The sequence below is a fragment of the Drosophila arizonae genome, chromosome 3 (assembly GCF_054131065.1).
Source record: "Drosophila arizonae isolate 15081-1271.41 chromosome 3, UAZ_ARI_1.0, whole genome shotgun sequence".
Classification (NCBI taxonomy): Eukaryota; Metazoa; Arthropoda; class Insecta; order Diptera; family Drosophilidae; genus Drosophila; species Drosophila arizonae.
In genome coordinates this window covers 4,881,627-4,903,018 of record NC_142923.1, presented here as the reverse complement: position 1 = coordinate 4,903,018, position 21,392 = coordinate 4,881,627, and the positions used below count along the sequence as shown (strand labels likewise).

At 38.8% G+C, this 21,392-nt stretch overlaps 2 protein-coding genes across 2 annotated transcripts; both read right to left on the bottom strand.

The window, feature by feature from the left end:
- Positions 1–235: 235 nt before the first annotated feature.
- Positions 236–21,289, bottom strand: beat-IIIb (beaten path IIIb). Its single transcript, XM_018004794.2, is given in 7 exon segments — positions 236–1,586; positions 1,720–1,846; positions 2,348–2,610; positions 7,552–7,687; positions 9,239–9,441; positions 16,173–17,235; positions 20,526–21,289. Coding segments are annotated over 6 exon segments (1,146 nt in total). The 5' UTR covers positions 16,312–17,235; positions 20,526–21,289; the 3' UTR covers positions 236–1,308.
- On the bottom strand, positions 8,453–9,168 carry LOC108611940 (uncharacterized). Its single transcript, XM_018004795.2, has one exon. The coding sequence runs from the start codon at positions 9,029–9,031 to the stop codon at positions 8,558–8,560; it is 474 nt and encodes a 157-aa protein (XP_017860284.1). The 5' UTR covers positions 9,032–9,168; the 3' UTR covers positions 8,453–8,557.
- Positions 21,290–21,392: the final 103 nt, after the last annotated feature.

The window sequence follows — 21,392 nt, the reverse complement described above, 5'->3', positions numbered from 1 at the left end:
ATGAAGGCGAGATATTATGGCAATGGCTGCAACAATAAAGCGTCGGCAAGGACATTCGCTGACAATGATAATTCCAGTTCCAGTTTCAGCTGCAGCTATGCATGAAAAGCATTGCCTACTTTTAAGGGCAAATTATATTGTAGCTATGCAGAAAATATTGCCTACTTTCGCGCGCAATGCTTAAATGCAGACCTGAAAAAGGTATTGCCTACTTTCGAGCGCAATGACATTCAACTCGGATTTTCAATGCATTTTATTTGTTAAAGACTTAATAACATTCATTATTACATAATAATTTACACAGCTAAACACTTGAGAGACTTAACCTAATCAAGTTCTTAACATATTTTGCATATTTTGCCTTAGCTTAAACATTTAACAGTTTTGCACGCAAGATATGCACATGTTTGTGTATTTCATATGTATGCGTGTGTGTGTTTGTGTGAAACATTAAATCTTACTTTGAAGAAGAGAAAATAACTGTACAATATAAATGCCTACTTTTCAATTAGCTTACTCTGTGGAAATGTACAGTTACTCGACTTGCAGCTCTGCATTTTTATTTATTTTTTCTATTTCATTTATATATTTTGTTTGTTTATTTATTTTTTTTTCCAAATTAATTTTTTTTACTTGGCTTTCGCTTTTAGCTTTGTAGCTCTTAGCATCATAACATCAGTTACAACAATTATGCATTTCGATCTCTACCCATATATCATTTATGTTTTCTTTATTTTTTATGACTTATTTGCCGTAAGCATCGAATTTGAAGACTCTATTTGTAGTAAATTTTGTGCTATATATTCCCGGATTTGCTTTAACAGATTTTTCTTCTTAGCTTATGCTTAGGTCTAGGCTAGAACGGGTTTGGCTAATTAAGTACTCGCATACATATATATTATTTTTTATTATTATTATTATTTTTTTTTTTTTATAGAATTTTTCCACTTTTTTTGCGTAACAACGTTGAGCAATTTCTCTCTGCCGGCACTAAGGGAACTAGGAATTGCCAGAGCTAGTTCGCTTACACACTCTCTCGATATATATGTACGTATGTGTATGTATGTTTAACTGTCCTCTATGTATGTACAGTAGCTAAGCAGCTGCAAAATTTGATTTACCGCACGGCGAACGCGGCGTATACTTGATGTGTTTATTTTGTGCGCGCGTGTGTATGTGTGTGTGTGTAGGGTCTGTTTTCTGTTTTGTGCATTTGCGTAGTTGAAATATTTACACAGATTTAATGAGTTTGGCCGGGGCTGCGCGGCCAGCCCGGCCCGGGCAGGTGTCATACATCTTCGTTAATTGTTATCTGCATGGCGTGGATACGCTTAATTGGACCAACAGGCGGCGGTCATGTTGGCAGCAGCTGCTCTTGTTACTGCTGCCACGGCCGAGGCCGTCGGCGGCATTACACAGAAATGCTATTAAGACGGGCAGCGCGTACAGCGCAATGCGTGCAATGGATTTGAACGCTAATATCCGGGAGCAGCCCAGCCAGGCGGACACACGCGTCGCCGATGAGGCCGCAGCGGCGACCGAGGTGGCTGCCGCAGGACGTCGACTCTTCTTCAGCTGCTTCTCTGCTTTAGGGGAAGAGAATGAGAGAGAGAGAGAGAGACAGAGAGAGAGAGAGGAGGAGGGAGGATAAATAGAGTTGATTCACTGTTGACAACTGTTGCACGCTGCGTATGATTGATGAGGCGTTCGACTACTCACCTTCCAGTGACTTGTCCAGCTGCCGCACCGTCTCCCTGGACTCCAGCACAGGTATACGCTGATGCTTATCGCTCTCGACGCTCTCCTCGTTGCTCTGCCAGTAGACGGACGAGATTTTGGCGACACACTGCAATGAGAGAGAGTGCGGCTGCTATTTACTGACTCATGAAATCTCTGCCTCGCACCAAATGTGCCCCAGCGTTGACGGCGCACACTAAAAGTTTTATGCTTTCATTAACTGTGGCACTGGCATACACACACACACACACACACACACACACACACATGCACACAAGATGAGCTCTGATAAGCCAAAAATGACCCGCAATATGCAAACGGCCACAGCAGAGAGCGAGCCGGTCAGTAGTCGCCTCATAAAAGTCGTGCATGAAATTTTGTGGCCTTTACGACACACACATATACACTTATACATGCACATATATATGTGTGTGCGTCTGTGCACTCGCCCTCGCCAGATAGTAATCAACATGCGCTGTCGTGTAATGTAGCCGCAAATTGAATCAAAATGTTGGCGCCGCCATTTGGCGCTGGGCTATGGGCAACGTAATGTATCAATTTCGAGGCCGTAATCAGCTTAAAGCCCGATCCGGGCGGCCCCATAACTCACCTTCAACTTCATGTCGCCGTGCTTGAAATGTCATCCGCGCACACGAAACTCCAGGCCGAGGCGCGCCACCTCGAGACCCTCGCGCCCCACCACCAGCGGCTCGTACGGGCGCAACAGCGAGCGGTTCGCGTGCATGCCGTTAATCAGCCAACTGAGATGGCACACGGGCTTCGACGGCGCCGAAGTGCAATTGACGCGCACCACATCGCCAATTTGGTATCGGGGCTGACCGCCAGTGATTTGTGGTCCATGCTTGGGCGTCACTGCAAATGGAAGATAAGTGCACAATGTACTCTCGCTCGCATCGATTAGCCAATAATATGAGCCGCACTCGCGGCTGGCCTGGTTAAAGCTACTTGCCACACATTGACCTCTATAGCATGCAAACTATTTTGAATAACTTGTTATGTATACATTTTGTTGTGTCTCTCTTTCGATTTATGTTTATTCCAAACCTCTACTTTTGACAGGCATTTATTTTTTTGACTATTATCGATAAATAACTATCGTTGCCTATCGCTGGCTCGAAAGTTTTTCTCCAATTATTGAATTAATGAATTAAAATTAATATATAATATTAAATTAATTATATAAAAATGTATATAAATTATTAAAATAATTAATTAATAAATTGACATAAATGTTTTCGATTTTCCAATTATTAAATAAATAAATTAATTATTGATTGAATTATTACATTAATAAATTGATTAATTGATATAAATTAATTATTATATATATTGGGTTAATCAATATTCTCATTCCCCAATGCTTGACGGCATATTCACTCCATTAGCTCCCGCTCCCCCTCGCGGCACTGGTGCTTCGCTCCCCATTCCTATCGGCATAGGAGAATTGCTTTTTAAGAGAATTCAATTTTCAAGTAGATCTCAATTATTCTTTACTTGTCTCGAAATAATTAAGGATCGCTTAGAAAATCGTACAAAATATCTCAACAGCTTAATGTTATCACAATAAATCAGTATCTCCCTTGACCTACCTACACTTCCGCCTTTCTACACAATTAATAAGTTATACATATATGCATAACTGTTCAAGTCATAAAATCAAGCATTTCGTTTATTGAAATTAAATTAAAGCACAGATCACACATTTGGCCTCTCACATAGTGCAAGCTACAACAATTGCCAAAAATATGTTTTGCTTTTCTGCTCTCTGCTTATTGTGTCTAACTGGAAACTGGAAGTATGCCAAGTGGGTCACTCAACCGCTGGACAGACACGAGAGCCAGCCAAGTGATGCAGTTTAAGTTGAACTGCAGCAAGGTATCCATATAAATCGAATATGACACAAGCATACACAAACACACACACAGGCACACAAATTCCCACACAATCGAATTATAAACTTTTTGCAGCTTCTCTCTTTCTCTCCCAGTTCTCTCACATTTCTTAAAAATATCTTTACCTTGTGCTTTTGCAGCTGGCATTGCGCTGCCGTTGCGTCTTAATAATGATAATAATACTCATAATAATAATAATAATAATAATAAAAATAATCCTGATTGCTCTTGTATTAAATTTGCCTCGCGCGACCGCCCGCAGCGAAAGTCCCATAATGAATGCAAGACCTTGTCCCGAGACAAAAATAAAATCAAATCAAATAAACTGAGGAAAACGCGAAAAGGAATTAAATGAAATGAAAAGAAATAAAGGAAACGAAACGAATATTTTGTGCATGTTCTCTCTGTGTCTGCTTGCTTGCTGCATTGCTTTACTATTTTGTTGTCTTCTCTATTTGCTTTTTTCTATCTCCCGCTCCACTCGGCTGCATAAATTATTATTTTCGGTCTTTTATGTGCGGCGACATTGATTGAGCTGTTGCTGCTGTCTTTTATTATGATTTCGCAACAGACTTTCTTTTGTTCTGCAAACGAAACCCTTTTCGGCTGGCCATTCGTTTGGGCTGCTTGTTTCAATTGCCTCTAATTGTTTGACCATTTCTCGTTTATTGTACAAACTGCTTGAAGAATGCTCGCAGTTGCTCGAGTCTTTGTTTGCTAATCCTCACAAGCCCTTTGTGTGTGTGTCTGGCCCAATACAGATACAGCAATTTGTCAGCGGACCTTCGGCCTGCAGCTTATGATAATCTAATTAACTGTGCAATGTTAGTTTTGCTCAGTCGACGATATTTTCCGTTTCTGTTTTCAATTTCCGCGCCTGCACTTCAATTATCCCCGCTGAAGCTATCAGCGCAGCCATCTGAGCCCGCTAACTGGGTCAACTGTATTCCGCCTCGTCATTTAGCTCTCTGCGCCAGTAATCACATTCAATTATTTCCGTACACCCACCCACACACACACACACACACACATACATGTACATACACGTACATACACCCACGTTAGCCTTCATATGCGGCTGCATTAATTTCAATATTCCGGCAATTTAAATCATTTGATATTTTTTCTCTGCCTGCTCGTATTTTTTTTTTTTTTTTTTTTTTTTTTTTCTTTAGGCTACTGCCATTAACAGGTGATTCATTAACTTTATAGATCTGCTGCACTCGTAACGCAGTCGATTTAATCCGCTTAGAGTTGAGCCGGGACGCGCGGGCTGATTGCGATTCAGATCGCTTGGCAAACATTAAAGTCAAGTAATAATGTAATTCCCCCAGCAAAGCGGAAGCGTGCAGCTCTGATTGCCCCATACCCCTCACACGCCACACACACACACACACACACACATATATATATATATATATATATATATATATATATATATATATATATATATATATATATATATATATATATATATATATATATATATATATATATATCTATATATATATTTATATGTTGCCAGTTAGTTAGTTGGGCTAATTATGCGATATACACGGTTTGATAGCTCGCTCCCGCCTTACGGAAATGAATACAAAATTGCCTGGGGACCAGCAATTGAGGCCCAATGCTGATGTCAATCATAATCATAATGATGTTGGCCGCCTTCTCCTCCCACTGCCATCCCCCCTTCGGCCCACACCATGCCCAAGTACATATTCAACTAAATGAATATTTGGAATGCGCAGCATGTAAACATTCAGCTCCAACTCGGCTGCCGAGTGAGAAAACACAAGTATTTTGGACGCTGAGGGCGATTTATTTTTACTTTTATTTGAATATTAATTTAGCTGTCTGAAACTAATAAGTCTCTATTTCGGTAAATACTGTATTAATGGTTTATTTAAGTCTATCAAATTTCTAGCTAAAAATTATGTTTATCAATAGCTCAAAGGATATTTAGGGCAAGGCGTTTACTCTAGAAAAATTGCCCTTAATTTAATGTTCTATATGCTTAATCAATAAGTGAGCATTAGTGCAATAATCAATAATCGAAATATATATAACCATTTTTATAACGGTATGGATACTGCATGCCTAAGTATACTAAATATAAATAAATAATATTAATAATATTAAATAAATATTAAGTATACTGTCTACTATTCAGGACTTCTCAACTGCCGCACTCTACTTCAGATAAGTCTATTATTATTTAATATATACAAATATTAAATATGTAAAGAGGTTAGAGGAAAAATACGGATACGGTGTTGTTAAGTCGAGTATTCTCAAGCGGACAACATTTTTCTTACTAAGCTAAAGTCGAAAATATATATAGTTTACTATATGAGAAATTACTTAGCTCTTAAGCAATCGATAAATATCGATATAATTTATATATAATTATATGCTAGATGTGATATGTATAATATAACATTTTAAAATTATATTATTAAATTAAGTTATATTAGTCGAGCTCTCTATCATAACGTGCTCTTAAAGGTTCCTTAAAAATCAATATATATCGATTTGCACAGCTGAATGCATAGCATAGGATGCATTAAGAGCTCTATGTATACAAAGCTGTCGGAGCTTAGATTATTTAAAGCTGAACGTAGAATGATTTTTACGCGAATAGCCTATACTAAATAAATCTTTTCCATATATCATAATTCTTAACAAATGTATATCAGTTAATCTATAAGAAATTGTGAAAATCAATATCAATGCATTATATAAATTACGTGGCCAATTTCTCAAAAATATCTTTCTGATTTGTATTATCTTTTATATTATATAAATTGAATATAGAGTGTTTACTAGTCACCATTGTACAACAATCGATAATTATCGATTTCTTGAACAGCTAAATATTATATAAAATCATACAATACTAGGCCTATTTATCCTTATGCCTAGGATATCTCCCTAGTCGTTCACTCATTGCCAGCGCACTTGTCTCTTATTTGCACGTCTGTCTGTCTGGCTGTGTGTGTGTGTGAGTGTGCTAAGCATCAAGTTTGCAATAACTGTAGCCCAGTTTTGAAAGGGCTGGCAAATGCGAAATACGAAATGCGAAAATAGCGAGTAGCGTAAAGCAACTGGGATTTATTCACGATGCTGCCGCTGCCGCTGCCGCTGCTGCTGCTGGCATTTCGCCGGCCGTTGCGGCTGTTATTAAACACGTTTATTCTAAGTTTTCCCCAAAGCACTTTTTCATATTGCGTTCTGCCATATTTTGCGCCATGTTTTGTTGGATTGCGCAAAAATTTCAAATTAAGTTGCAGCACAGCCAGTCAAATGCCCCCACAGCCAGCCCAGCCCAGCCCAGCCCAGCCCAGCCCAGCTCAGCTCAGCTCAGTCCATTCTCTGCCCAGCCATAGTTGGATCCAGGTCTGGAGCTGTAAGTGAGCAGCTGAATTGCATCACGTACATGGGCAATTTGCCAACAGAATAATACAAAATACACACACGCACACACAGACAAGCAGACTACATGCACGTGTGTGAGTGTGTGTGTGTGTGTATATCTGTGTGAAGGTTGTTGAACGCTGCCCAACTGGCCAAGTGGCTGGCTGCGTAGCCTTGCCTGGCATGTTATCTTTTTTCTCAGCTTTGTTTTCTTTTTTTGGCACAGGTTTCATGCTTGAGAATTTGTAAATCGCAGCGAGAAACAATGCCAAAGCATAAACTATATAAATGCGAAATATTTTATACATATATATGAGTTTCCTCTGTGTGTGTGTGTGTTTATTTGTGTTCCACTGAAAGAAACAGATTACTTTTCATCGCTTTGTCCATGCTGAGCAATTAATCTTGCTCTATATATCTTGCCTGCTCTCTCTCTCTCTCTCTCACTCTGTCTCTTTGCCCTTGTCGCCTTCTCTTTTGCACTTACCAACAACAATCATGTCCTCGTGACCGGAAACTGTCTGGAACGACGGCGCCTCGCCGGACACTTCGCACCGATAGCGGCCCGTCGACTGTAGGCTGACCGAGCGCAGCACCACAGCAATGTCCGTCGAGTTCTGCAACTGCAAAGGCAGAAGGAAAAAGAAAACAAACAGTCGTAGAATAAACGAGTATGTTAAAAGTAAAAGTAGAGATAGAGGCCAAAGAAAAATATTGCGCTTGTCTTGGTTAGAGAAAGTGACATTCGAAACTTTGAAAGATTGCAAGTTGGCAAAATATGTCCTTTGAAAGCGAAACTAAGGAGAAAGGACGAGAAGAAAAAATATTATAATAAAAGTTCTATACTTGACTCGTGCAATGGGAAAATGCAATTATAATTTAAATAAAAAATTTTTTAAGTCTCTAGACTGTTCAACATAAACTTAATAGCTGCGTGCGTCCGTAGTGGAAGTCTTATCCAAAGTAAAGAGAAAAACCGAAAAGATATATATATGGGAATATAATGGGAAAACTCAAAAACCTCTAACTCCAACAACTAATAAAATCAATAGAGAAAAATAGAATAGAATAGAATAGAAAAATAGTTTAATTAAAAATCACAATAAAGTAAAATATTCATATATCGCAATGAGTACCCGTAATTTAATTTAAATAAAAATATGAAAGTTTAGACACTGCCCAATATTAACTCACGTCTTTAGAACTCAGTAGAACTTAGAAAAAAATTAAACTAAAGAGATTAGCCCAAAAGATATATATAATCATTATACAAAATTGAAGTCCAATACTTAAGTTTTTCAATGAGAAAATAAAATTTATGAGTGAAAGAGAAAAAAAAAAAATTATAAAATCAATTTGAAGTAAATAAATAAAAATCAAAATCAAAATAAATATCAAATATTTATATCTCACAATGGGCAAACGCAATTTAATTTAAATAAAAATTTTGAAATTCTCTACACTGTCCAACATAAACTCAACGACTGCACAGCTCATTGGATGCGTTCTTGTAGGTTGTATAACGTGAGGGGATCGGCGGGGCGCTCATTCTTCAAGGCAGCGGCATTGTTGCCATCGTCGGCATCATCATCATCATCCTCGAGCTCATCGTCCATGTCATCATCGTCATCATCCTCGCCGTCCTCATCAGCGCCATCGTCGTCATCGTCGTCCAGTTCCGCCGCCACCTCGGCCAATTCAGTCAGCTCCTTGTCACTGACTGGCAGGGCGCTGTCAAGGGCTGCGCCATCGAAGCTCTCCATGGCCGCGTGCAGTTTCAGTTGGCTCTCCGCGTGCATGATGTTGTGCTCCTTCTCGATCCTGCCCAGGCGCAGGCCGGCCTCGATGGGATTGCTAATCGGCTGACGCACCATCTGGGCAATCATTTCGATGGCATCTTCGTGGCTGAGTGGCGGCACACACTCCTCCAGCGTCTGCAGCAGTTTCGATTTATTCTTGGAGTACATTGAAATCGAGTCGAGTTTCCGAAATTGTTAACGAACGAATATATTTCCTGCCAGTTGACTGCTCAACGGGCTTCTCGTAATTGACTTTGACAACGCCTCACAAGAGCCGAATCGAAAAAATAAATAAACAAAAAAAAAAAGCATCCGCCTACTCGATGGAATTCATCGCATCCAATCCGATTAGTAAACATGGACAGACAGACTCACCTCCACATCGACGCCGGGCAGCGGAAAGACCTGTCCGGGCGGCATGTCCCGCGGCACATAGCGATAGAACTCGAACCCATCCTTATACCACTTCACCGAGTACAGCGATTCCCCATCCAGGTCGAACTTGCAGCCCAGCACGGCGTCCTCATGTCGCATAATGTGCTTCGGTATACGAATCTCAGTCATGGTTAGGCAATCCACTAAAAAGGGAGAGAGATGGGACGAGAATGAGAGTGAGAGTTAGATAAAGAGTTATTTAAAGAGAAAGACGACTCGATTAACCCGAGTGTAAATTTAAAGCTCCTTTAACAGGCATTGAAACAAAGACGTGGCAGCTCTTGGGCTCTCGGGCTCTCTGGCTTGGTCTGTGCGCCGATCAATGCCAGCACCATAAATAACTCGCAGCGAGTGCATAAAAGTCAAGGAAATCGAAAGAAATCCGCTAGTCGGGCCGAAGACAATGCGCTTTTGTTTGGCCCCACACAACACAATGCGAGCTACCCAGAGAATGAAAGCGGCCAACTTGAAGACGTGCAAAACGTGCCCAGGCTATGGAATACAGTTGAACAGAATGGGGTCTGCTGGATGTGGTCTGCGGGAAGGGGGATGGGGATGTGGTGTGGGTCTGCTGCCAAGAAGTTGTGTGCGAGACAACGAAACGAAACGAAACGAAAAGTTGCAGACTTTTAAACGTACACAAAAGGCCTGCATAGGTAGACTTAGACAATTTGGGTCAAAGTTATGGCACGAAAATCAAGATATGAAATTAATATTGCACCAAAATGAATGCTGCACAAAGGCAGCAAGAGAAAAGCCTAACAGCAGCAGCAGAAGAAAAAGCAGCAGCAGCTCATATAAATTCTGAAATGTTTGAAATAGTTTTTATAGCATGCCTAGAGATAAGCATAGACACTGAGTTTCTTAAGTTCGAAATAACGCAGGTTCGAAATAACAAGAGTCGACTGTATATACATATATATATTTTTTAAATAATACTAATAAAAATTCAAAGGGGTTATTGAAAAACCTCGTATGGCTTTAACAAATAAAATAAAAAAATAAAAAAAAATAAAATAAAAATAATAATAATAATAATTATAAAAAAAATATAAAAATACATTATAAATACTTCTTTAAGTACAAAAAAAAAGAAAAATAAAATTAAATGTAAATAAAAATAATAATACAAGTAATTATACCAAAAAAAAAAGTATTAATAATAATGTTATGTAAAAAAAAAAAAAAAATAATAATCAAATTCAAAAATAATTTTAAAAATAAAATAAGTAAAAAGGAATTAAATTATGGAATTAATTATTAAAACTAGAAAACAATAGAACTGATGATCCGATAAAACCAGTGAAACCAGTATAAAACTATTTGTAGCTATACAAATTATTTTTATTTTTGCAGCTTATTTAGCTGAATTGTAGTAGCTCTATTTCGCTATATTTTTAGAAAAGCTTTTACAATAATGATTTCGTTTCCCACTTTGTGATTCTGCGGAAAATTGAATCCCCCGCTCGTTTGCCCAACGAGCAAGTGCTCAGCGCTGACAGCTAGTCGGGAGATGACGTCATTTGCCAATATCAGGGGAATTAGATTGAGTGAAACAAGCCGCAAATAAAAGGGCAATTGAACTTTGGGGAATCAACGCGAATTCCGCATAAGCAATATTTATAGAATGCGCTTTGATGCGAGCGCTCTATAAATATTTCATAATGCGGTGCGTTCGTTGGCAGTTAGCTAAAAATAACTGAACGCACACAGACACATATAAGGATTTTCATTAAGCGCCAGGAAGCGGCCGCATTGAAGGCATTTGACTTTTTGTGCGGTGGGCTTTGCCTAGCACTCGCCCCTCGCCTTTGGCGGCAAAACAAACGCGCACAAAAGCTAAGCGAGTCGCACAATGCACAAAGGCAAACAGCGCGGCCATTAAAGTGCCGACGATGAGGACGCCGGTGTGGGAGAGGAAACGGAGCAGCAGCAGAAGCAGCAGCAGCAGGAGCCGAGCTGGGCTACGACAGCGAGGAAGCGGCTGCAGTGGCAGCTGAGAGGCTGGCCTTTGAATGCCGCTTCCGCTTGGCGGCGACGGCGGCGTCATTTGATTGTGTATATGTGTATGTATATGCACGTGTATGTGTGTGTCGGACACTTTGAGCTGAGTATTTATGACATAAGTATGATTTAGTATTATGCACTCTCAACTACCCAACTTTCTAACAAAGTGCGTTATGAAAGGCGCGCAAAAGTATGCTACACTTTGTTGAGCTCGTTTGCTGGCTAAAAGACATTTTTGGCCATTTCTTAGCAATTTGATTGTCTACTGCAATTGCTGCTCAAACACAAGCAAGTATTGTATTTTATTTCTCGAATATACTTGAACTTTTGCTATGTCTGGGCGCATAAGCAAGATCAGAGTGCTAAGTTATGGTTTCGCCCGCGAATAATACAATTAACTTTTGATAGCGCTGTTTATTGAAACAATAAAGTATAAATTTACTTTTCATACTAGAGACCAATTTACTTAAAGTATTAAGCTCTTTGCAACTTTTAACATTGCAATGCGTGTTTACTGTGGCCGTGAATAATCCCAGCGCACTGCAATTTAAATGGCGCGTAAAAGTATGCAACACTTTTTGCATTCGCTCGCAAACTGTCGACACTTTGCATTAAGCACTTAATTATTTTATTTAAAAGTTTAAAATCAGGTTTTACACTTAATAAATAAATAAAATTAAATTTAAAAACAAATTAGCTATAATTGAAAAAACATTTTTTATTTTATTGAAGCTTCAGTTAAATTTTCATTGTCTAATGTAGAATTAGCCAAGATTCATGCTCAAACTTTGCTTTCTGTTGAATCTTTAACGTGAATATGTAACAATTTCTAATGAAAATATTCTTATTCCTCCTTTCTTCAACTCCTCTGGCTCGACTCCAATTAAACCTCGTACAGATGTCAGCCACTCAACAGGGAAATTTAATCTAATCAGCTTTTCTGTTGTCGCTTTTGATTCAATAATGAATTTTGACAAGTGCCAGGTGAGGCAGTCGTGACGACAAGTCAACTGAAGCTAACGTACGGGGTCAACCTGACTAATTATTGAGACAGCAACAGACAAGCAACACTATGCAACATGGAAAGTTTTTATCATCTAATGCGGTGCTTAATTAAGGTGTGCCGTAACCGTAGGGGTTTCTGGGAACGCGGGTGCAGTGGATTATTCACTGGAAAAGTTTTCCATTTGATGTCGTGTAAATGCCAGAGTTATGATCTAATCACGACGACCTTACTGAAGCTGAAGCTGAAATTGAAGTTGAGGAAAAGTTTCGTGCTTAATTATTGTTGATTTTAAATGATTAAATTTACGGCCTGCAGCCAAATGCCAGACGCAGGCAAAATCAAATAGAATCAAGCGAGAATATGAATGCGAATGTGGCAAGTGTCAGCAGCAGTCGCCGATACGCAAACAGTTATTTGTTTTGAATATTAAATCGAATATTTTAGCATACTTTGAATGAGTAGAGAAAACCAGTCGAGTTCCGCTTTAAGTTCCCGCACTGCAAGAGGTCAAACTTTCAACTAATTGGTGTCATTGCTGTTGGTTGGATTTGCATAGCTATGACAGGCTGGAATATGAATATAGAATTTATGATAAACTTGAGAGCCATAAACGTAATGCAGCTGAGATGATAATTTAGATTGATTTGGTGGTCGGACCGAAACGTTGGGCCGGATGCGAAGCCTTGAGGAAATACACAGCTATATATGTATACATATATATATATATATGTATGGGTGTATATGTGTATGTGTATAATAACGCAACGCCTGCAGCATCAATACGCATCAATTTAGAGCCCTGGCAGGCGTTCAGGCGCCGGCCGAGGCAGACGCCTGAAACGTGCTTAATCTGCAATCAGAGGCGGAAGTTTGTCTCAGTCTCCAGCGACAAGAATAGCAACAACAAAAACGAGGACAAGCTGTCCATTGTCTATGTTTCAGTCGGTGAGCCAGTCTATGTGTGTGTATGTGTTTATCTCTCTGTCAGGCTCGTTTTCTTTGACGATGAGTGCGTTCCGTTGTTGTTGTTGTTGTTGTTGTTGTTGCTGTTGCTGTTGCTGTTATTATTGCAGTTGTTGCTGTAAGTGGAGCACGTTCCTCGCCGCTTTGCTGCATTGCAGGCGCACTTGCATTTGCATATTTGCAGGCAGCCGTCGAGAAAACTTTGTCATCGATTTGCAGGCAGCTTATGAAAATGGCCAAAGCCAGCGACTTAAACGCAGCCACACAAAGCAAAAAACCACAATGCAAGTAACAATGCAGCGCAGTTATGTTTGTCATTTTCCGTTGCATGGAACAGGAGGGGGGAGGGAGGGTAGCCTCAAAAATGCCTGACCTGCTGCATTATGTGCTGCCTAAGCAAATGATTGAGCAGCGCATTTCATTTGTGGCTATTCCCGGGACACGTTAATTAATAGAGTGCTCCTAATTAATATAAATTATAATGGCAATGCCCAAAAGGCTTAATGATGCTTGGCTCATGTGAAATTGGGCAGAAAATAAATCAGGGCAGCTGTAGCAATGAACTGAGTTGATCATTGTCAACTGACCTGTTGGCCAAATACAACAGAGCCTATTTTCTTTAATTAGTATATCAATTAAAGAGCACTCTCACACACACACACACAAACACACACATATCTTGGCATGCAACAGCTGTAATAATACAATTAAAATTCATTTCGACTTTTGCACTGGCTGTGGGCAAAAACCCAGCTCGACTCTCAGTTCCACTCATAACAATAGTCAGCCCAATGCAATCGATTAATTCAATTAAATTGAAAACATCAATTTTACGTTTGATGATTAATTACATGTCCAGCTAGGGCAGTCGCACTCTTTGGACACATTTGACACACGTCTGTGTGGCAAAGTTTAAATTATAGTTGCATGCTCTCGGGCGCTAATTAGCAGCAGCCAGCCACAGTGAAGCTTGTCATAGCAAACCCAATTAATTTGACTAAATTCTTGTAATTGATTAAGCTAATTTATCAATATGCTTGTTAACAATCTGTCGCATTTTGCCATCGGCTTTGCTTTAATACAGTTCGGCGTGTCCTTTGGCATTAGTTTCATGTGCTGCCAATAAATTTGTATTTCCTTTACCGAAGCTCTTTTGCCGTTATGCTGTTATGCTGCCAGCCACGTTTACTTAATTCTATTATTCTTGCTCACTCTTCTACGCTCTACACATTTTTTTTTCCTCTTTTTTGTTGGCTTTCTGGACATGCGTACGTGACCACGTAATAACTGTAAGTAAGATTTTTATCTATAATTCAGTGAACGCGCTTTCCGACGCAATTAAGTGGCCCGGCCGCAATAATCATTTTCATTCCCATTTTCTTTGCCAGCTGTCTAGACGAGACTCTATATGTCAGTCAGAGAGAGAGAAAAAAAAACATACTTTGAGTGAGTTGCCAAACAGCTAAAACATTTGCTTTGACAACTGCAAGGCAAAGGCAAAGGCAAAAAAAAAAAAAAAAAAAGAAATTAATATTGCGTGGAAAAAGTTGCGTACTTTTATTTATTTAATTAAATGCTGTGGCGTCCAAACTTTTACCAAAGTGCTCGAAAAACTAACAGACCAGGCAGAGCGATTCACTTAATTAAGAGTATCAAAAAAAAAAAAAAAAAAAAAAAAAAAAATACTGTAATAAGAAATATGAAATGAAGAGCCATTAGGCCTTAAAGCGCACAGCCCGCATTGCGTATACGTCACGTATGACGAAATGTATAAAACAAGTTTTAATTTATATTATGATGTAACAGAATTATTTTTAATTAAGAAATATTAAGAAATTCTTTAAGCTTGCTTTTAATTTATTTAATTATTTATTGTGATCTCAATTAAATCAGAATCGTTTGTTCAAGTCTTTTCAGCAACACGTTTAAACGAATCAAATCTTGCATTTCACATATATTTTAATTAAACTTTAAACTATAGACGAGAATGAGACTTATTTCTAAAAAAATCCAATTGGTTTTAAAAAAAATATCAAAGTCAAAGCTAAACTTTTTGAATAGAAGTAACTATACGACATAAGCTTAAAAACAATAAACTATTATTACCACTGATACATCACATATACTTAAACATCATACTCATACATATACAGCACATGGCTTAAACATAAATATTTTTCAATTAATTTGAAGGCACTGGCATTCCACTCCCTGCCAGCTCTTTGATAATGAAATATTTTAGTTATTGCGGCCCGTCTTCCTACACCGAAAATGAAATGACATTCTCAAATTTGCGAGCCCGAAATTCACTCGGTTTCAATGCCAATCGAATTGGCAGGCTTTATGGCACAGTTGGCAGTTAATGTTGTTTATATTTTCAAGTAGTTTGATGAACTTAATTAAAAATAAGTAAGGCAAAGTTCAGATTAATGCGTCAAGCCGGTCGCCGAAACGGAACGAAGGTCCTGAAGAGGGTTAAAACATGCCACAAAGTTTATCGTTTGCCAATGTCTGCCGAGATTTGCGCCGGATTCGAAGAATCTCAATGGCTCTGGCTGTGGCTGAGACTTTGGCTCTGGCTGTGGCTCTATCAACTGTCAAAGTTGTTTGGCGTAGCGCGCCGAGCGCAGGCCTTAAATCGATTAAGTGCTCGTAAGCAAAGTATCAGCATGCGGCAGCATATGCTCTTAGAGGCCGTCAAATTGTGGTCTGGCACAAACTAATATTGTTGGCTAAAATATTTGCCCGCACGCCCAGCCACCCCATGCGCTCCCAATGGGCGTGGCGACAAAAAAGCCAAAACTTCTTGGCCAATTTTTGTGCACAGCGTTGGCGTTGCCGTTCGCCAAAGTTGCTAATAAATTAAATAAACATTCGGCAACCCCCTCGACTACTCACCCGCAGGACTCAGCAGCGCCAGCAGAGGCAGCAGCAGCAGCAGCGGGCTGCACGTTGTGTAGCAGGAGGCGGCGGACCAGCAGCCGGCGCTCAGTTGCAGGCAACGGCCACGTCGTCGTCTATTCAAAGTTGCACCCATTTTGTTGCATTAATGTGTTCCGCAGCTCCACTCTCCCTGTATCCCCCTCCCTCTCTGCTGCTGTTGGCTGTGTACTTATTTTGGTTTCTCTTCTTTTGGTGGCTGTTTGTAACACTTTTGGCCAAGTTTCTTCTTTCGTCGGTTGTTGCTTGACGCTGGCGCTGGTGAAACTTCAATTTTTCAATTTGTTGCGGAATTTTTTTTTTTTTTTTTTGGTTATTTTTCTTTCGCCACAATTTGGGGCACGCAGCAAGCGTATGTGTGTGTGATTGTGTGTGTGTGTGTTTTATTTTCTCTATTTTCTTCCACTTTTTCTTCTTTGACTGCTTTTACTGCTGTTTGCTTTGCGTTTTAGTTTTGCTGTCGTTGTCGTTGTTGTTGTCTCATTTGCGCATTGCAATAAATTTCCCTTGACCGCCAACGAGGAAACGCGTCACCCAGCCCAGGATCCAATGTCCTGCTCCTGCTCCTGCTCCTCCTTCTGCTGCTCCCTTTCTTCACTTCCTTTGGCTGCTCTTAGCTGTGGCCTGCGTTTTGTCGTTTGGTATTTATTTTTATTTTGCACGCGCTCGTTGCTATTTGCTCTTCTTATTATGCGCTCTATGCACATACACACACACAGACAGAGACATGGACACACTCTCACGAATACACCTTCACAGTTACAGAGACAGTTACATTTACATTTACATGCGTCTTTCCAGTGTTTGTTCAGCAATTTGCGTTCGTCTGTTATTTGCCAGCGTTTGTCTTTGCTTCCCTTTTCATTACAGTTTTCCCTGCTGTTGTTGTTGTTGTTGTTGTTGCTAATGCGTGCGGTTAAATTAATTGAAGCATCGTCAAAAAATTACAATTTTCACATTCCCAGGAAAATCGCATATGGCAACGGGCTCGCTTCAAAGCCAAAGTCGCAGAATTTGAGAGCTGCAAGGAAAGAGAATTCAGAGTCATTTGATGATACACGCCTCGTATTATGTTATTAAAATTAGGGAAAGAGGTTTAGAGTATTTTATTTAATATATTTGTGGGGGCTGTCGAGCAATTAATACGAGTGTTAAGGAATGTTCTTTGTAGATATGTAGAATGTTCTTTATAGAAATATTTTAATGGCTTGACAAACAAGGAAAGCTGAAATATTATCTTTATTTTTGAAGTATGGTTAAGATGACAATTCAAGCTTGATATCTTGCGGCAGCTCATCATATTATGCTTTCAGTTAATCAAATCTATGACAGACGTATATAGCTATAGGGCTGAGAAATATTCAGCAGAAAACAATGCTTGCCTAATGGTTTTCTATACAATATAGATTATAATAATATCTCGTTAGCTCGAAAAAGAATTACTAATATGGCCAAAAAGTTAACTAGACGAATTTCAGATGAAATCCTTATTATTAGGCAAATAAACATGATCTGAATCATCAAAATAATAATAATTATTATTATTATTATTTTTGTAATTTTTTTATTTATTTATTTATTTTTATTTTATTTTATTTTATTTTTTTTTTTTTTGATTGTATATATTTCTAAATCTAAAATTCGCAGATTTATAAGGTTTCGTGATGTTGAGAAGAATGATGATTTAATAATATACGATTTATATTTCTTAAGTTGTTTTCTACAAGCGCCACCAGGAATAAAAATTAAATTTTAAGGACATTTACTCGGAATCAGAGACAGCGACAAGAAAATACAATCACTTCTTCGGCTTGCTTAATATTGAATAGAAATCTATGAGAGCTTCAGCAGCAGAGCTTGAAGTTTTTAGCCATTCTAGAAGTCTTTACAACACATTAGATATTACCGAAATAAGAACTATAAGAGTCCTGCTCTACTGGCGATTGCACTATCCTTTATTCTTAACAATATAATGCTCGAATATCGAATGTTCTGATGTCTTCTCATGAATACTGAATATCAATTATACAAATTTCAAATGAATATATTTAATACTGACAAAATTCACTTAAAATATTGCAGCTCGTAATTCGATATTCAATCGAAGTTAAGCCATTAATTGACTGTAGAATTTAATTAATGAATGACACATCCACCCACAGAGACACACACAGAAACATACTGCTAAGCTTTGCTTAGCTGGCGACTAATTCGACTGCTATGATACCAAACTCAATTAAGCTGCTCAAGAACCGAATGACAAGCTCACGCACATAAATTAATAATATTTGTTCGCAAATCTCAAAGTCTCAAAAGCGAAATATGACTAGAGCTCGGCATTTGTTTTGTTTGCGTCTACTCGGTTGAAATTTGATTTACATAAAATCAATTAAACAAACATAAGAAATCGCACACACAGAGGGAGAGAGAGAGAGAGTGGGAGAGGGAGGGAGAGAGAGAGAGACACTGTGACAGAGGCTGAATAAACTTTTCAAATGAAATCATGTTATGTAATTAGAGGCCATGAATAATTTTAGCACCTTGTTGTCAGCTATTCAAGCCAAGATTCACGCACATGCCAGCCGATGGAGTGGCTTATGCAAAATAGTTGTCGGACCACGGTGCGAGGCACGGCTTGGCATGGTTCGGGGTGTATATATGTATATATGTATATGTATAAGTGAGTAACATGGAATACCTCGAGCCATTTACATAGTCAAGTTCTGTTTTTCTCAGCCTTTTGCATAATTAATTATGTGGCCAGAATGGCGACGCTTTGTTAAATATGCAAATAACCGAAGCGACAGCTCTAAGAATAGGACACAAGACGAAGGACACACAGCCGCACAGAGGTCACTCACATGCGCTGGTGGGTGCTCCTGCTGCTCCTGCTGCTCGTGCGGGTGCTGCCTTGGCTACCACTGGCAGTGCAGTCTCAATTTAATTAAATTACCCATACGCCACGTGGGTCACAGCTCATATTTTAAATTTCGTTTAAAGTCATGAGAACGGAAAAGCCAAGCAGCTATATTTCGATTGCCGTGTTCAATGCCATGCTGCAAACAAAGGCATCCACAGTTCAAGCACTTCCACACACACACACAGATTCACACTTACACACACACGCACCGAATAAATGCGTGCTGCTATGTAGGCCAAGCTCGGCTGTGTGCCGACTGAGGCAATGAGCGCTTGAGTGACTAAATGACTGTCTGACTGAGTGACAAACCTACTGACTGACTGACTGACTGACTGACTGAGCCAGGCCATTTATTTTTGCCTGCCTCTGTGTGTGTGGCCATGGCCACTGATGTCCCATTCGCAGGCTTTTCAGCCTGCCATTGCTTTAAAATGTTTGCTTGAGCTGCTACACAAAAGAAATGCTTCGACTTTAAATACTTAATACAGGCAAAAACATATTTATGGAACCAACAGACTTAGTCGATTAAATATAGATGTCATATGTATTTAAATATTGACAAAAGAATATAATTTTTGTAAATGGATGCGAAGTTTTCTATCTATAAGCTGTGGTGCTTAGGAATTTATTTTATGATTTTTCTCTACCAAAGGCAACCGTATCTAATGCTAAGAATTTTTATTTACTGTACAAAAGGCAAAAATAAATAAATAAAGACAAAATTAAAGAAAATTGATTTAAAGCCTAAAGTACTTTATTACATTTATTTTGAGCTACATGTTAAAAAAAAAATAACAATAATAATAATTTAATAGTTTAGAAATAGTAACACAATATTGTTATTATCATTTAAATCTAGAAAAATGATAAAGAATAAAATTATTAATTATATGTTATATAAATTATAAAAAAATATATATATACGCCTTCCATAATATTATTATTATTTATCTATTATTATTATTTATTTATTATTATTATTATTATTTATTTTATTTATTTTTTATAATTTATATTTCTAGTTTTTAAATTAATATTTATATATAACAAAATATGCAATCTCTTCACTTCAATACAAAGGCAAACTTTTCATTTACTTTAAGCTACCTTAAATATATTTCCCAGCCTTTAATTGGGCCCATAAATGGCCGCAATTCGGGGCTAGATAAATGGGCCGTGTTTTCTGGCCGTTTTATAGCTAGAATTTCATAATTATTGTAATTTATGTTTGACACCTGAGGCGCGCCCGCTACGCATAAAAGTTTAACAGAAATTTGTAACGAAAAAACCAAAATAAAAAAAAAGTAATAGAAAAAAAAAAATGGTGCAGAGCATCCTGGCCAGCAGAGTGGCCCCCTCAAGGGAAATATGGCTTAAGTTGTGCGACTCACTCGAATGCTCACTTGCTGACTGTTGTTGTTGTTGCTGCTTCGTCTTCTACTGCTGTTGCTGTTGCTGTTGTTGCGTCTTATTATGCTTTGTGGCCAGGAAGTCGCCGCTGTTGGCAATGAAAAGGCAGCTTTGCCTCTGAGCCGCTGCCGGCAATTGGCATATTTTTTTGTTTGTTTCGGCTTATTGAGTAGTTGGGGCTGTTCGCTTTCCCGGCTCACTGTTGGCCTTGTCTGCCAAGTTAGAGTTGACGCGAAGTGTTTCGAGCGTTGGCCACGTGCGTTTAGAATAATAACAAATTATTAGTTGTCACGCACGTAACGGTACTTTCATTCATAATTTATGCATTTTAATTTGTCAAACGACGAGCCAGCAACAACACGTGAATGTGAATGCCACTCGCGAATGTTTTTTTTTTTTTTTTTTCTCTTTTTGTTTTTTGTTTTTACTTTTTACTTAATGCAGTGCTTCACTCACGGAGTTCTTATTACGTGTTTCAGTTTAGTTTTCGCTTTAGTTGTAGTTTTTGTTTTGTTTTTGCCCCATCATATGCACACACACCTAATTTAGCCTTTTCACTGCTAATTCACACACGCACACCCGCACACACGCTCATGCTGAGACACTGGGAATCGTAGTCGTTGTTGTCGTTGTCGTCGCTTCTGCCGTCGTCGCTTCTTCTGTCGGTCCTCGCAGCGCCTGTCGTCGTCTCAACCACACAGCACCAATAACCGAGCAAGACTAAAAGCTTTGCTCTCCTCATTACCTGGTTTTCCACTTGGGCCGCACGCACGACTTTCAGCCGAACGGATGTGGGGCTAAGAAAAGCCGAGCCAACTTGCCCAAAAACTGCAAATATATATACATAT

Coding starts and splice junctions, on each gene's coding strand:
- LOC108611940 (XM_018004795.2), bottom strand. CDS start 9,031: ATGTACTCCAAGAATAAATCGAAACTGCTGCAGACGCTGGAGGAGTGT.